Here is a 15,785-nt window from a genome sequence, read left to right as displayed (position 1 = left end):
TTAGTAGACTTTTTTCATCTTGTTTTTAGTAGACTATTTTCACCTTGTTTTTAGTAGACTATTTTCATCTTGTTTTTAGTAGACTATTTTCATCTTGTTTTTAGTAGACTATTTTCATCTTGTTTTTAGTAGACTATTTTCATCTTGTTTTTAGTAGACTATTTTCATCTTGTTTTTAGTAGACTATTTTCATCTTGTTTTTAGTAGACTATTTTCACCTTGTTTTTAGTAGACTATTTTCATCTTGTTTTTAGTAGACTATTTTCATCTTGTTTTTAGTAGACTATTTTCATCTTGTTTTTAGTAGACTATTTTCATCTTGTTTTTAGTAGACTATTTTCACCTTGTTTTTAGTAGACTATTTTCATCTTGTTTTTAGTAGACTATTTTCATCTTGTTTTTAGTAGACTATTTTCATCTTGTTTTTAGTAGACTATTTTCACCTTGTTTTTAGTAGACTATTTTCACCTTGTTTTTAGTAGACTATTTTCATCTTGTTTTTAGTAGACTATTTTCATCTTGTTTTTAGTAGACTATTTTCATCTTGTTTTTAGTAGACTTTTTTCATCTTGTTTTTAGTAGACTATTTTCACCTTGTTTTTAGTAGACTATTTTCATCTTGTTTTTAGTAGACTATTTTCATCTTGTTTTTAGTAGACTATTTTCATCTTGTTTTTAGTAGACTATTTTCATCTTGTTTTTAGTAGACTATTTTCATCTTGTTTTTAGTAGACTATTTTCATCTTGTTTTTAGTAGACTATTTTCACCTTGTTTTTAGTAGACTATTTTCATCTTGTTTTTAGTAGACTATTTTCATCTTGTTTTTAGTAGACTATTTTCATCTTGTTTTTAGTAGACTATTTTCATCTTGTTTTTAGTAGACTTTTTTCATCTTGTTTTTAGTAGACTATTTTCATCTTGTTTTTAGTAGACTATTTTCACCTTGTTTTTAGTAGACTATTTTCATCTTGTTTTTAGTAGACTATTTTCATCTTGTTTTTAGTAGACTATTTTCATCTTGTTTTTAGTAGACTATTTTCACCTTGTTTTTAGTAGACTATTTTCACCTTGTTTTTAGTAGACTATTTTCATCTTGTTTTTAGTAGACTATTTTCATCTTGTTTTTAGTAGACTATTTTCATCTTGTTTTTAGTAGACTATTTTCATCTTGTTTTTAGTAGACTTTTTTCATCTTGTTTTTAGTAGACTATTTTCATCTTGTTTTTAGTAGACTATTTTCACCTTGTTTTTAGTAGACTATTTTCATCTTGTTTTTAGTAGACTATTTTCATCTTGTTTTTAGTAGACTATTTTCATCTTGTTTTTAGTAGACTATTTTCATCTTGTTTTTAGTAGACTATTTTCACCTTGTTTTTAGTAGACTATTTTCACCTTGTTTTTAGTAGACTATTTTCATCTTGTTTTTAGTAGACTATTTTCATCTTGTTTTTAGTAGACTATTTTCATCTTGTTTTTAGTAGACTATTTTCATCTTGTTTTTAGTAGACTTTTTTCATCTTGTTTTTTAGTAGACTTTTGTTTATCTTGTTTTTTAGTGGATTTTTTTTTCATCTTGTTTTTAGTAGACTTTTGTTTATCTTGTTTTTTAGTGGATTTTTTTTCATCTTGTTTTTAGTAGACTTTTGTTTATCTTGTTTTTTAGTGGATTTTTTTGTTCATCTTGTTTTTAGTGGACTTTTTTCATCTTGTTTTTAGCAGATTTTTTTCATCTTTTTAGTAGACATTTTACATCTTGTTTTAGTAGACTTTTGTTCTATCTTGTTTTTAGTAGACTATTTTCATCTTGTATTTAGTCGACTTTTGTATTTGTCTTGTTTTTAGTAGACTTTTGTTTATCTTGTTTTTAGTTGATTTTTTTCATCTTGTTTTTAGTAGACTTTTGTTTATCTTGTTTTTAGTAGACTTTCTCATCTTGTTTTTTGTGAACTTTTGTTTATCTTGTTTTTTTTTAAAATTTTTCATCTTGTTTTTACTGGACTTTTTCCATCTTCTTTCTGTGGACTTTTTTCATGTTTTTAGTAGACTTTTTTCATCTTTTTTATAGTGGACTTTTTTCATCTTGTTTTTATTGGACTTTTTCATCTTGTTTTTAGTAGACTTTTTTCATCTTGTTTTTAGTGGACTTTTTTCATTTCGTTTTAATGGACTTTTTTCATCTTATAATACATTTTTTTTACAAAGGAGCCACAGCGTGATAAGGCTCGAAGGTCATTCGAGAAGAAGCGTTAATAGATTTACGGTGGTCACTGAGACAACAACGTAGTGATCGTTAGATTGAAGATATATTAGAATTTGATTATTTAAGGTTAAATGTACAAAAGTCAATTATCATGGTTCAACTGTGCTCTAAAAAGAAACATTCATTTCGAACACGCCCCTGTCGTATAAAAGAATTTACAGTGTTTTTTATACGCTGAGCCTTCCTGTTTGCGCGATGATAAAACTTCTCAAATACGCTTGTGATGTTAGGTTGTATAACAGTGTTAACTTTGGTCAAAATCGGACTTCCTTCTTTAATCAGATTTTTTTGTTTATCGATTTTCGATATTTATCGGTCGCATTATGATACAAAACTGCATAAGAAAACTATTAAACACATCGAATACTTTCGTGTGAAATTAAAAAACATCGGCACAGCTGTTTCCGAGTTTATAAGGAACGAATTCACACACACAGATTAAGTTTCTCATATATATATATATATATATATATATATATATATATATATATATATATATATATATATATATATATATCTGTATATAAAGGAACTTCGTCTTTGCAATGACAGCGTAATTCGTCTTGAGACCAAAAATCCAAGTGTACAAAGCTATCGTCCTCACTATTCTTCTGTATAGATCACAATCCTAGACCCTGTATCGTAGGCAGATTCAGTAGTTTTCACAAGGGATGTTTCCGAGCAATCTGTGGATTAACCCTGAAAGAGAGAAGATCCAATGCTGATCTTCTAATAATGCGTAACAATGATGGAATGTAGAGCTTCCTCTTGAGGGCACAGTTACGATGAGGTGGTATTGTACGGATACAAGATGATAGAATTTCAAAGATTCTCATGTACAGCTTGAAGGTTGTCAACGGAATATTGGCCGATCATTGCTCAGGTTTTAAGGATTAACTGAAAAAAAAATCTTGCAGCTGCAAAGATTGCACACACTGGTTTTGAGAATATTGCCTTCGACCGTAAGGCTTGGAGGAGTGCAACTGATTCAAGAATTTTTCTGCATCCGACATCGTTAAGCTGCGAGAAACAAGAGAAAGGAATAAAGCTTCAGAGGGTTAGGGTTCGGGTTAGGGTTAGGTTCGCCCACACTCTTGTCCAGTCCGTGGTTTTCGTTCCATTTCATTAGCGGGTCTTTAATATCACTCTAGATTCAAACACAAGGTTCATTAAATAGTCGTCGGAACCTCATACGTTGAAATCGACGGGAAAGTCCATTATATATATATATATATATATATATATATATATATATATATATATATATATATATATATATATATATATAGTAAAGGTATTATATTTAAAGTTTTTTCAGAAAGATATAATTTCCAAGACAAACAATTATTGGTTGTGCAAAAAATAAAACATTTAAAGTAATTTTCTTAATCTATGGATTTTCGATGTAGACTTATCATTAGCAAAATCTTAATTCTGGTTTGCTATACTTTTTCTATTTAGCACATAAATATATTACGGATTAAAATCTTTTAAAGGGACACAGAGAAATAATAAAAGGATTGAAACAAAACAAAGAAACAAAGAAAAGAAGGATATGGGATTTAGGTATCCGATTAGAATGGTAGTCCTGGAATAGAAGAGAATTTTTTTTTTAGGTTATAGATTGGTTGAAGATTGAAGGTAAAATCCAATTATATACAATCAAGTATCCAAAGTGAAAGCCAATGTTCCTTTGCGAATGTAGAATTTTTGATATATATATATCGTAGATTTTGTTGTTGATTATTTCAACGATATTAAGGTTAGCGTCTCCACCTTGGAGATCGGGTGTTTTTTATTTATCTTATGAAGTCACCCATTTTTTATTTGGACATAAACAAATAATATTTTATTATTTATTTACTATTTACTATTAAAAACAGTAATCTACGGACATGCATGTTTCGGGGCCCTATAATATGAGGATGTGTTGCCATGTAATATTTGTGGATTGGTGTGTAAATCTGCAAGCGATTTGATAAAGCACTCAAAGTTTCATAATATAGTCTCTCTACAAGCTAAATAATGGCAAGTTCCCCTGCCAGATCTGTGGACGATCATGCAAGAATGTTTCTGTTTAAGGCACAAGTGAACCATGATAGTTGGCTTTTGAATTTAATTCAAGCTGTAATATAATTTTCGTTGACATATATAAAATCAATAGTAGGTTCCTTACAGTGCAATGTAGACGAGAATATATTATGGACAAAGTATAAAGTTTCCGTAGTGAGTCCCCAACTAGAGTAGGCAATCGATCAATTTGATTTAAAAATGGCAATTTTACCGATTAAAAGTATGGTGTGGAATATTCATTGATTCTTATTTAATTGCGTGCCATGTCGTATCTCCCTGCTAATATATATATATATATATATATATATATATATATATATATATATATGTATTATATATATATATATATATATATATATACATGGCAATTAAGCTACACAGATTATTCCGCGTTTCATTCTCGCCAAAAAGCTCTAATGAAAAAAGAAAAATGAGAGTAGAATATGTTTATTTACAAAGTGATGATGATGATGATGATGATGATGATGATGATGATGATGGCAACCTTCTGTCTCGTGAGACAATGGCGAGAAATATTCAATCTGATGCACTGTGGCTATATAGTCAACGCTGGAATCGCTTCTCCAGATGCAGGTCTTAATGGATGAGTAGGAGAGCTAGGATGTTCCTGATTACTAGGGTCTTCTTCTCGCTATTGTAGTAAAAGTCCGACGGACAGACAAACCAATACAGTTGGAACCAGCGCAGCTGCAAGAGTTGCCGGAAAAGTGTTTCAGTGCTTTACCACCCACCTATCAAGATTCCAAACCAGATTTTTGTCAGGAATTACCCCCCCTAGCCTTTCCCTTTTCCAAGACATTCACATGGTTGGTGAAAATTCAAAAATATTTCCAATTTTGACAAAAATAACGGATATCCTCGTCGCAGTTATGGTTGTATGAAAATAAATGCGAAATCCTTAAGTGATTCTTCTTAAAAAGTGAAAACGTACATGCTATACATGCCAAAAACCATTGAATGATATTTGAGTTTCGCCTTTTTGGGATTTACTGGTTGTGTAAAAAAAAAAAAAAAAAGAAGCATCAACTGCAAGAATCAACGGATATCAATCAAGTTCTGGACATATCATCATAGTGCAAAAAGGGAAATTAGCAATGTTACCTTCGCTCTTAAATTTACTCTGATAGTAAAAATATCGGTTTCCACTAAATGTAATGCAATAATATTCGGTAAAAAGAGCAATGTCGTACATCATTTAAGCAATATAATTTCCATCGGTGTTAATGGCAGAATATCTAAGCACCTGAATCAATTGATCATGGTTGAATGCAAACTAACATCCGGGTTTCGAATCCAATTAATTGAATGCAATTTGTTATTTTGCTCCAGATGTTAAGGAAATTTTGTGATCATACTTTCCCCCCAAACTAAACCTCACCTAGTAAAGATTCAAACTCAGCGCGTAGCCAACCGTAGAGTGCCAGGATTATTATTATTATTATTATTATCATCATCATCATCATCATCATCATCATCATCATCATCATCATCATCAGCATCATCATCATTATTATTATCATTATTATTATTATTACTATTTTTATTATTATTATTATTAGTAGTAGTATTAGTAGTAGTAGAGATTAGTGCTGCCGTTTATGTCTGCATATATATATATATATATATATATATATACAGACATAAACGACATGCCTGTCTAGCCGCATATATATGTGTGTGTGTGTGTGTGTGTGTGTGTGTGTGTGTGCGTGTAAGGTGTATCAATAAAATGTATACACTCTTTAAATGACCAACATTTATTATAAGAAAGAAAAGTTTCATACATCAAAATACTGTGAACAAATATAGAAACCAGCTAATTATCGAAAGTGCTCAAATTATTGGCCATTGTGGTCCATGAACATAGCTTAGCTTACTGATTGAATCGAAAAACGTTCCTAATAAGTTCAATTGGTATGTTGACACATCTTCTTTCAATGGTTGCTTTCAACTCATTCATTGTAGCTCGTTTTGCGGTGTGAACCCTGTGTTTAACATGGCCTCCCTAAAGAGAAATATCCAGGGGAGGGAGTGAAATCCGGTGAGCTTGGACAGTACTCGATAATTCCTCTTCGTCCTATCTGTTGCGCAAGTGACAATCAAGATATGTCATGATGATAAGTGGGGAAGTGCTCCATCCTGCTGGAAGTACCATTCTTTATTCCTAAACATCTCTTGGGAACGTGACGTAGTTGAGCTAATTTAAAGAGTGTATACATTTTATTGGGACACCCTATATATATATATATATATATATATATATATATATATATATATATATATATATATATATATATATATAGAGAGAGAGAGAGAGAGAGAGAGAGAGAGAGAGACAATAGATATCGCTAGATAGGTAGATACTGGTAGTTATTTTTCTTTTGTTTGGTGTCTTATTTACGGCAAATAAATATAGTTTTGGTTATTTAATCATGAAATACAATGCATATTGTAAACATTTTATTGCATGTGATTAATCGAACACAAGTTGTTATATCAGACCTCCTTGTAAAAAACTGCGTGTTCATAATTTTCCCAACACTATATGACTACGATGGATCCGTGAGGAGTTAAACTCAGCATAGCCGGTCTGATACACCACGATAGTGTTACGTTGTGGGTAGGTGTTCTTATATACGTGTCATTGTGTGTCGTGTTACTAGTCTCTGTATAGTGACTTCTTCAGTACCTGAACCCTAAGTTATCATGTTTTAGTCTATTTATGTTCCTTGATCGTCTAAATGTGTTGCATGCGTGCGTGTCAGAAATAACATAAACACATACATTTATTTCGACATGCATCATCAACTTTTCAACTGCGTCGTTGGTCTTTTGTTCCAACCGGAAATTCATCTGTTCTTGGATGGAAGCTGGAACCTGTTGATGAATGCATTTCAACTCCAAGTTTTATATAGTTTTTATTCACTTTCCACGTGTCGATCGCAGCAGAATGGAAAGTGAGTATCTTTGTGTGGTGGATAATTCTAGTCTCCAATTTTGAAACACGTCAGCTCTCTCCCAACGGACTAGACAACCGTTAACCCATCCGCTCTTCTCAACGTCCAAATTCCAACTTGACTCTATGTTCAGCCAACCTGAACACGTGATAACAAACACGTCCTTCCGGGAAGGTATTTTAGAGCTTCCGGCGCAACTCATCCATTTTACAGCTCAATATGTTTTGACAACTTTTATCAAAACATCGCTTCACATCTCATCTCTTATTTATGTCGCCAGTTAGATAGATAGCTAGATCGTAATAGATACACATAGATATATAGATAGATCGACAGACAGATAAATAGCTGATAATTTCTCGTGTTTCACAACTATATAACAATAGCATCAATTGGGACAATTATATAGTGCCACTACTACTATTACTACTACTACTACTACTACTATTAGAGTTCAGCTTTGGCGGAAATCTACGCTCTTTGGATGCTTTCGTTCATTTCTGCTGCTTGATTTGATTTTCTTTTTCGTTTCAGGATGAAGGTTTTCCTTGCTTTGTTAGTTTTATTGCCTGCGGCAGTTCTGTCCCAGATGCTCGATTCTAGGTTGGACGACCGATGGGAAGAATTCAAACTTAAATACAATAAAGGATACGACAGGCCCGGTACTGAGCTTAAAAGGTAAGTCAGAATACATCTTTCTATTCAACAAGTCGGAAAATCTTATGCATTAAACCCACTTTTTTATCATTATTATAAAATCAATGTTATTTTAAAAACTGGTTCCATTGTTGGCATTCTCTGGCAACATATTCACGTAATGAATTGTTTTTTTTTTTTCATTTAATAAATTCACGATGTTCATTGAAGTGAGCGATAAAATTGTTTGTTCACTTTGAAATATTTTTGTACGTCTATCGCTTTAATGTGTGTTTATAGATTTTAAAGCATTCAATTAAATCAGTCCATGTTCCGTGTCATTGTGTTACACACATTTTCCAATTCGTCTTTACAAATCAAACTACCCATGTCCTCATTAATCCTCTGGATATTCCGCTGTATCCGTTCTCTATTCAGAATAATCTTCCATTTTGTAGACGTGTAATCTGGGAGAGGAATTTCCACCATGTCATTTACCACAATCGCGAAGCAGACAAAGGATTGAAGACATTTTGGTTGGACATCAACGAATATGCAGATATGGTAAGTCATGCATTTATAAACATTTTTTCTTGTTTGTTCAAGTTAATATTTATATAATACTAGTATTAAAATGGACATCAAACTATAACTTCATTAAAACAAGTTCAAACTCAGCCGGATGATATATATTGTGTTTACTAATGCTCGAATACAAGATTCCAAAAAATATGGCCTCAAACAAAACATACTTCCGGGAATAAGACAGAAAAGCTCAATCAACAACGAATCAACGCTTTGCAATAATCAGAGATGTTTAAAAGATTCACCAAAGCCGGATAAAATATTTGTGACAGGGAAGATAAGAAATATCAGTATAAATAAAACGGGGAAAACGTGGCACCAGGTTTCGCCCTATGTAGCCCATCTCTCCAAACTCTAGTTCCCCTAACACAAGGTATAGAGTCCAGCAAAAAAAAACAAAACAAAACAAATAAACAAATAACTAATAACACGCAGGAAGTGTAAAAGGTCGACAACATAATTACTACAATATTGTCAGAAAGATGTGTTGCTTGCTTCGATATCTACTTGATGGTGTCTATTCTTATATTCTTTGTTGGCAAGTTTGCTGCGTTCACTTATTATGAGGTTTATCGTTTCGCCTCTTTGTCACCAGAGTCTACATTTGCTGTATACTTGTGTCTTGTCGATTGTTGCTTTGATATAGTCGGTTCTAATCGCGTTATCTTGTGCGACTGTTGTCAGGATTCAGTTTCTCTGTTTAGGTGTTCTTTTCGTAGCCATGCAAGTGTTTTCGTTAGTCTTATCTTTTGTCATCCTTATCGTTCGTGTAGAAGTTTATTTTCATATACGGACATTCGGTAGACAAATAAGATTAGTAAAAGTTAAGCAAAGATTAATTAAGAAAGTGGCAAGATCAGAGGATCAGTAACTTTTCGTAGAACTCCATATAATACTCAGAGGAAATCTAAAAATCTTTCGATGCGTCGAATGGCATAGGAGGAGAATAGCTAGAAATACAAGTAGGACGTCAGCTTCCTATCTAACCGTTTTAGTTTCTCAAAATCTTTGCTAGAGAATACGCGTAGACGATTCGGAAGGAGATAATCCCCCCCCCCAAAAAAAAACACATATCTGAGGAACTCTATGAATGCCCTATAAAATACTTAGATTAAGGTTGAAATTACAGTTTGATATCTCAAAAGAAAACAGTAGTCTTATTTGTTCATTAAGAAATATATTCAAGAAATTGCAAGAGCAACAAAATTCGCTTCAACAGTTGGTTCGAGCGGAGTTCTTTACGCCGTCTACAAACGGCGTTCGGTAATTCTCTACACATTATGAAAACTACTAAGAACCATTTAGTTGAACAGCGAATTAGTGCAGAAGTGTGGATTCTGAAGAAAGAAAGAGAGAAATGACTTAAGCAATTTCGCAACATTTCCTTGTTGAATTCTAACAATGACATCTCATCAAAGAGACCACCGAATTCCATTATGAGAAATAGCTACATTAATAGAGTGATGCAAAATGGCAACGGTCGTCAGTATAGTCAACTATAAGGGCATGCAGGAGTACTAAAACTGTTCCTAAGGTGGTCGAAAGAAAACAAAGTAGTGGTGTGGTCATGAATATGCTAGTAAAAACCGCAATTAGGACTTATGTGAACGACTTGAACATCAGAGTGACATCAGTAAGGGAGGAAGACACCGACACGGGCTAGAATGAACTTCACGCTAGAAAAATCTAGACTTTTCGTATTGGAAAAAGGCAAAGTGACGGAAACCTCGATTCACTATCGCAAGAATGACGACCCTAGCCCTAAATTACAAGCCAGTTCAAGGCTTAAATAATTAAATTAAAATTAAAATAGTTGTCTTAATGACGTAGCTACGATACAAAGCTGTTTGTTATTGTATAATAAAAACACGCTACAACCGCTTCCAAGGATTCTCGTAAGTCTGTGTGTGTTCTCCCCGCAGCCTCCTTTTATGCAGTCGAGTAGCGAAATTTTACACACGAGAAGCGAGATTTTGCGTCACTTTGCGAGACCGCTTAATTATAAAAGTTGTGGGCGCCGTTAACTTGATTATTTCTTCCCTCCTCCGACGACAGGTTAATTCCACATGACGCACATACGCGCGGACACTTTAACGGCAAGACAATTTTCTTGGTTTCCACAATTTTCCCTACAGTTATAAAAAGTCAGGGAGGATAGTAACCGTATTTAGGTTCTAGTAAAAAAAAGTGAAAAAATAAGTAAAAACAAGGACGTATATACGAAGGAGCAGTTCATGATTTTACTGAACGTAAGGAAGATATGATGTTTACAACACTGCTATTCAGAAGATAAACATACATATTCTTGGCGTTCGGGCCAGGATGAAAATGTAGTATCTGATGCTACACTTCAATTTTTTTGTTTTCAGTTAGTGAAGGAGAAATCCTTCACGATTGAGACAATTTTTTACATTTGTTCCTTTCTCCATGTCAAAACATAACCCTGGTGTCCAACTCTGTCCTCGTGGGGAGGCAAGTGAATAGGAACACTGCTATTCAAATGGCTATTAAATACATAAGCAAGATCCACAAATCAAGATTGGTTACAGTTGTTTAAGACAAGTTTTTCAACATTCATTGTTATCCTGTGTATTATCGCTATTAATTGCCCGGATGTTTGAAGGTGTGTGTTGAGCAAAAAAGAAAAAAAAGGTGATAGTAGGTAGGCAGACTCGAACCCGTACCGCGAAGGAGGAAAAGAACGTAAAAAAAAAGTAACGTCTTTGCTGTTGCGTCCATCGCCAAACCGGAAGTGACGTGGGTTTAAATTAAGACTAGACAATCGAAAAGGGATGACTTTCGAAAATATCGTCGAAAAAAGCGACCCCTCCCTATAGAAATGTCCAGTTGAGGGTGAAGGAATTAATGTTTTTGGCTAATTCTTCGATATTTGTCGTCCGAAGGGTTGAGTTTCAAAATGATACCGATTTCGTGAAAATCTATTGTCCCTGTCGAAAGTTTTAGGAAGACATACATACATACATACATGATGATGATTGCAACGTCTTGTCAGACGAGTGCCACTCCCTCATACATTTAAAATCCATGAGCCCAAATGCCTGAGGGAGTATCTATACAAATATGATGTTACAGAGTCTTAGCTTTTTACGACAGCTAAGTCTCTCTCTCGGTTCAAAATGTTGAGATCCAGCAACAAGCAAGAGCAAGATAGCCAGCAACAAATTAAACTGCAGACCAGCTTAATGGGGGTAATGGTCTTCCGCTTTATGTTTTTTTAAATCAGAGATTGCTTCTCCTAGAAAGGTTGCCTTCACCACGGCTTACGGGAGCCCTCTCCACCCCAATACACACACACACATACACACACACATACACACACACACAAATATACACGGTGCTAATTGGCCGTTGACCCAGAAAAGAGTTCATTCGCCCTTTGTGTGTCAGGTCATGTCATGTGCTACTGGTACCATGTAACCCAGTACTACCTGCCTCATGGTCGGGTCACCGGCGACTAAACTGGTTCCCCCACCAGACTTGTTTGGTGAGGAGGGCGGCTAGTCTCCTTGAAGGATTAAAAACACGACCTCCCAAAGGACATACATACATACATACATACATACATTTAAACAGACAGGTGAGATTTATATAATGGATGGATTAGAAAACCCGAAACGAACCGCCTAGCTTACGAAGAAATGAATATTTGGAGACAGGCACTCTTTATATTTGATGTATATTATTTTCTTTCAGCATGGCAGTGAATTTGTTGCCATGATGAATGGCATGATGTCCCGAAACATGACAAGAAACACACCAACATTGATCTTTGATGAGACTGACGTCAGCGACCTCCCAACGGAAGTTGATTGGAGGAAAAAAGGTTACGTAACTGAAATTAAAAACCAAGTAAGTAACGCACGAATTAAGAACCCTTTACAAAATCTAATACCTAAAGCCAACACAATGCAAATATTACACGTTGCTTTGCTTTCTTTCCTAAAATGAAACCCAGTTGTAAAGTTCGCTTAAATATGATATTTTTAGTTTTGCAGATTTCGTATATATTATTACTATAGTGTTAATGTTCCATCGATTTTTATATATTACTAGCGGGGGTACCCGGCGTTGCCCGGGTGTTTGTATGTGTGTGTGGTGTTAAATAAAAAAGTAACCGGGGGTGGGGTAGGATCGAACCCGAAGCCCTGGGGCGAAGTTTGAAAATAAAATCGGCCAGCCAGAATGAGTTAGTGAAAGATGTTTGGATTTATTTAAGTAAGAACCAAATTGACAGGTGCGCGCCCGGAAGTCGTCGAGCGTTACGACGACGACGACGACGACGACGACGACGACGACGACGACGACGACGACGACGACGACGACGTGAGCTTGTTTGTTATAAGCGAAGTAAAAAAGAAAACAACGTTTTAATTAAACGGGGTGGGGGGAATCAAAACATCGAAAAAAAACACACACAACAAAAAACTAACGTAAGGCAAACGAACGATGAAAACAGAAACGAACACGTGAACAATGGCTTGAATAAGCCTGTTTCGATATTAAAATTTAAAAAATTTGTGGGTACCCGGGTGTTTTTTTGGTGTGTGGTCGGGGGTGGATGAGCGAAGTAAAAAAAATGGCTTAAATAACACTGGTTCAATATTTAAATTTAAAAAATCGAAGAAAAAGACATCTCACACCACAATTCGAACCCAAAACGTTTAGATAATGAATCAAGGCGCTAATCAACTGAGTTAACGCGACGTACATGAAATTTGTTCAGTTTTTCAACTATTTAGAGTAAATCAGGTTATGACGTCATCTGGCGCATGCGTAGAACCGCTCGTCATCGCGAGAAGACCGTTTTTGTTGACCCCCCCCCTGTCGAAAATTATCGATTTCGGGGTAAAAAAAATGAACGTTTTTGGCCAATTTTTCGATATTTTTCGCGCGAAGGATGAGGCTTCGATATGATACCGAGTTTGTGAATTTTCGTCGTGTCTGTCAAAAATTTTTAGCAGACATACAAACATACACACATACATACATACATACATACATACATACATTTTCGCTTTTATATATATATAGATAAAGTTATATATATATATATATATATATATATATATATATATATATTTTTATAAAGTAATAGGGTTCGTGTGTTTCTGTCTGTGTGTACAGCTCTCCATCATCAACGAAATATAAAGGAGGTAAGAGGGTAGATCTCTCCTGGTAGAGAAACATTAGAACCCATTTTAGGATGTTTCTGTTATAGGAGACATAAGAATCAATGCCTAATTTCTTTATATACTAGTCTACAAACCACCCCCATATCGAATGACTTATGCTCATTTGCATATCACATTATATTAAATCTCTTTAACTAATTACCTCGACCTTATTACATATTGTAAATATTCTAATCATTTCAACTGTACTATTTACAAAATCTATTTAACATTTAATTATTTAATATATTTTCATTTAATTTTATATTCGATTTATTTCACTTTACGTATATTATCAAAACAATTCATTGGCGAGGAAAGCTTTATGTTTTGGGATTGTATTGAAAATGTAATGGAAATTTCAATTTCGTTCCGTTTTAATCTTTTATATTTTACTTGCCAATATAATTGAAAGAATACAATTCAACTATCGTAATTTTATATAAATAAACAAAAACAAATATTTTAAAATAAAACTTTATTAAAAAAGAAATAATTTTATTTTTAAATGAAAAAAATCAATTTAGTAAAATAATTGTATTAAACACCCCCAGCCTTGTCAGCAAACCTGTAAACCTATAAAAGTTAACATTTCGAATGTAAACAGTGATTTTTCGATTTTGTTAGCGCTTGCCGCAATTAAAGGCAATTAAAACGGAACTAACTTTATTTCCATTCTATTTTTTAAACAACCCCCAAAACATAACGCTCTCTTCCAGTTATAGCCAATGTTTTTTTAATTAAATAAAACAGGTCAAAATAAACAGATAAGCGCATTTTCTTTTACATTTTTCTTACAACCATTGTCATTTAACCAACTGCAGGATATCGTTACTTTTGTGGGGTTGTTTTGAAAATGGCACGGAGATTATAATTTCGTTCCAATTTAATCTTTCTGGTCGAGCCTATTTCGAAAGCCTGTCTTATCATAGATTTGAACTACAAATAATTTATTACATTTTGATTATTACTATCTTAAGACTTAAAGCTTATATTTATTTCATTTTTCTATTTCCAGTCTTATTTAAACTTAGCGCTTTCTTTAAACCGGATGAACCTTTTATAAAAATATGAGTTTAACGTAAAGAACACGAACAAGGTTTTATTCAACTGAATTTCTTCCAGTTTACTAACAAAATATATAAATTTAAAAGAGATATAATTAATAAAATAAAAAGGTTATGTAATTTAAAAGAAATACACGTACTCACAAAAGCAGAACTTTTTTTACACATTTTTTTCTTTAAAACCATAACAATGAGACTAACAATTACCTAGATCTTAGTAATTATTTGTTTTAATAGAACTGTTTTAATTGTACTGTTTACTTAGTTAACCTAAGTTGGTATTACATTTATTTTACATTTACTTTTTTTTTTTTAATTATTACTTTTAGACTGTGACGTTTACACCCGGAAGTAATGAGTCACACGTAGGTCGCTTTTATTCATTCCTTTTGGTCAAGATCAAAGTGTAGTATCTGTTCTTCAGATGCTGCACTTCATTTTCTTGTTCTCTTTCGGTGGAGGAGAAATCCTTCACGACTGAGACAATTTTTATTTTTGTACCTTTTCTCCACGTTAAAAAACGACCCTGGTGTCTAACTCTGTCCCGTGGGGAGGCATAGTAAATAGGTACAATATAATTGTTTATAATTGTACTATTCAGAAATATTATTTATAGTTCGTCCATTTCAGTTAGTATACATTTCCTTTACGCTTAATTAATTTACAATCATTAATATCGTTAAACAATTCCGTTTAAAACCGAAATTATGCCACCCAAACGAAGTAGAAACGAAAGTGAGGAAGAAAGAATGGAAAGATTGGAAGCTAATAGACTAAGAGTTGCTGCAATTCGCTCCAATGAAAACAATTCAGATAGAGAAAGACGTCTAGAACTTAACAGGATACGTCAAAGAGAAAGGAGAGCAAGACTGTCAGATTTGGAAAGAGAAACCCAACGTGAAGCTGACAGAACTAGACATGCTGTAAGGCGGTTAAATTCATCATAAGATACAATTCAAGAAAGGCAAAGATATGCACTGGAAAGAGAAGCAA

At 33.5% G+C, this 15,785-nt stretch overlaps 1 protein-coding gene across 5 annotated transcripts in view; it reads left to right on the top strand.

Annotated features, from left to right (window-relative positions):
- Window positions 1–15,785, top strand: part of LOC145280090 (digestive cysteine proteinase 2-like) — a 38,935-nt gene that overhangs the window by 6,110 nt on the left and 17,040 nt on the right. For 2 of the 5 annotated variants that reach the window (XM_080131809.1, XM_080131810.1), the window contains exons 2-5: window positions 7,847–7,990; window positions 8,407–8,512; window positions 12,248–12,403; window positions 15,122–15,157. In XM_080131809.1, the coding sequence (XP_079987935.1) occupies window positions 7,848–7,990; window positions 8,407–8,512; window positions 12,248–12,403; window positions 15,122–15,157 (441 nt within the window). In that variant the 5' untranslated portion in view covers window position 7,847. Of the gene's footprint in view, window positions 1–3,098; window positions 3,111–7,846; window positions 7,991–8,406; window positions 8,513–12,247; window positions 12,404–15,121; window positions 15,158–15,785 lie in introns of those variants that run through there. The other 3 variants (XM_080131813.1, XM_080131814.1, XM_080131812.1) reach the window with 2 other exon arrangements.

The sequence above is a fragment of the Euprymna scolopes genome, chromosome 7 (genome assembly GCF_053919585.1).
Source record: "Euprymna scolopes isolate OS-2025 chromosome 7, ASM5391958v1, whole genome shotgun sequence".
Taxonomy (NCBI): domain Eukaryota; kingdom Metazoa; phylum Mollusca; class Cephalopoda; order Sepiida; family Sepiolidae; genus Euprymna; species Euprymna scolopes.
The sequence above is the reverse complement of the archived record's forward strand: the minus strand, read 5'-3'. Positions and strand labels throughout refer to the sequence as shown.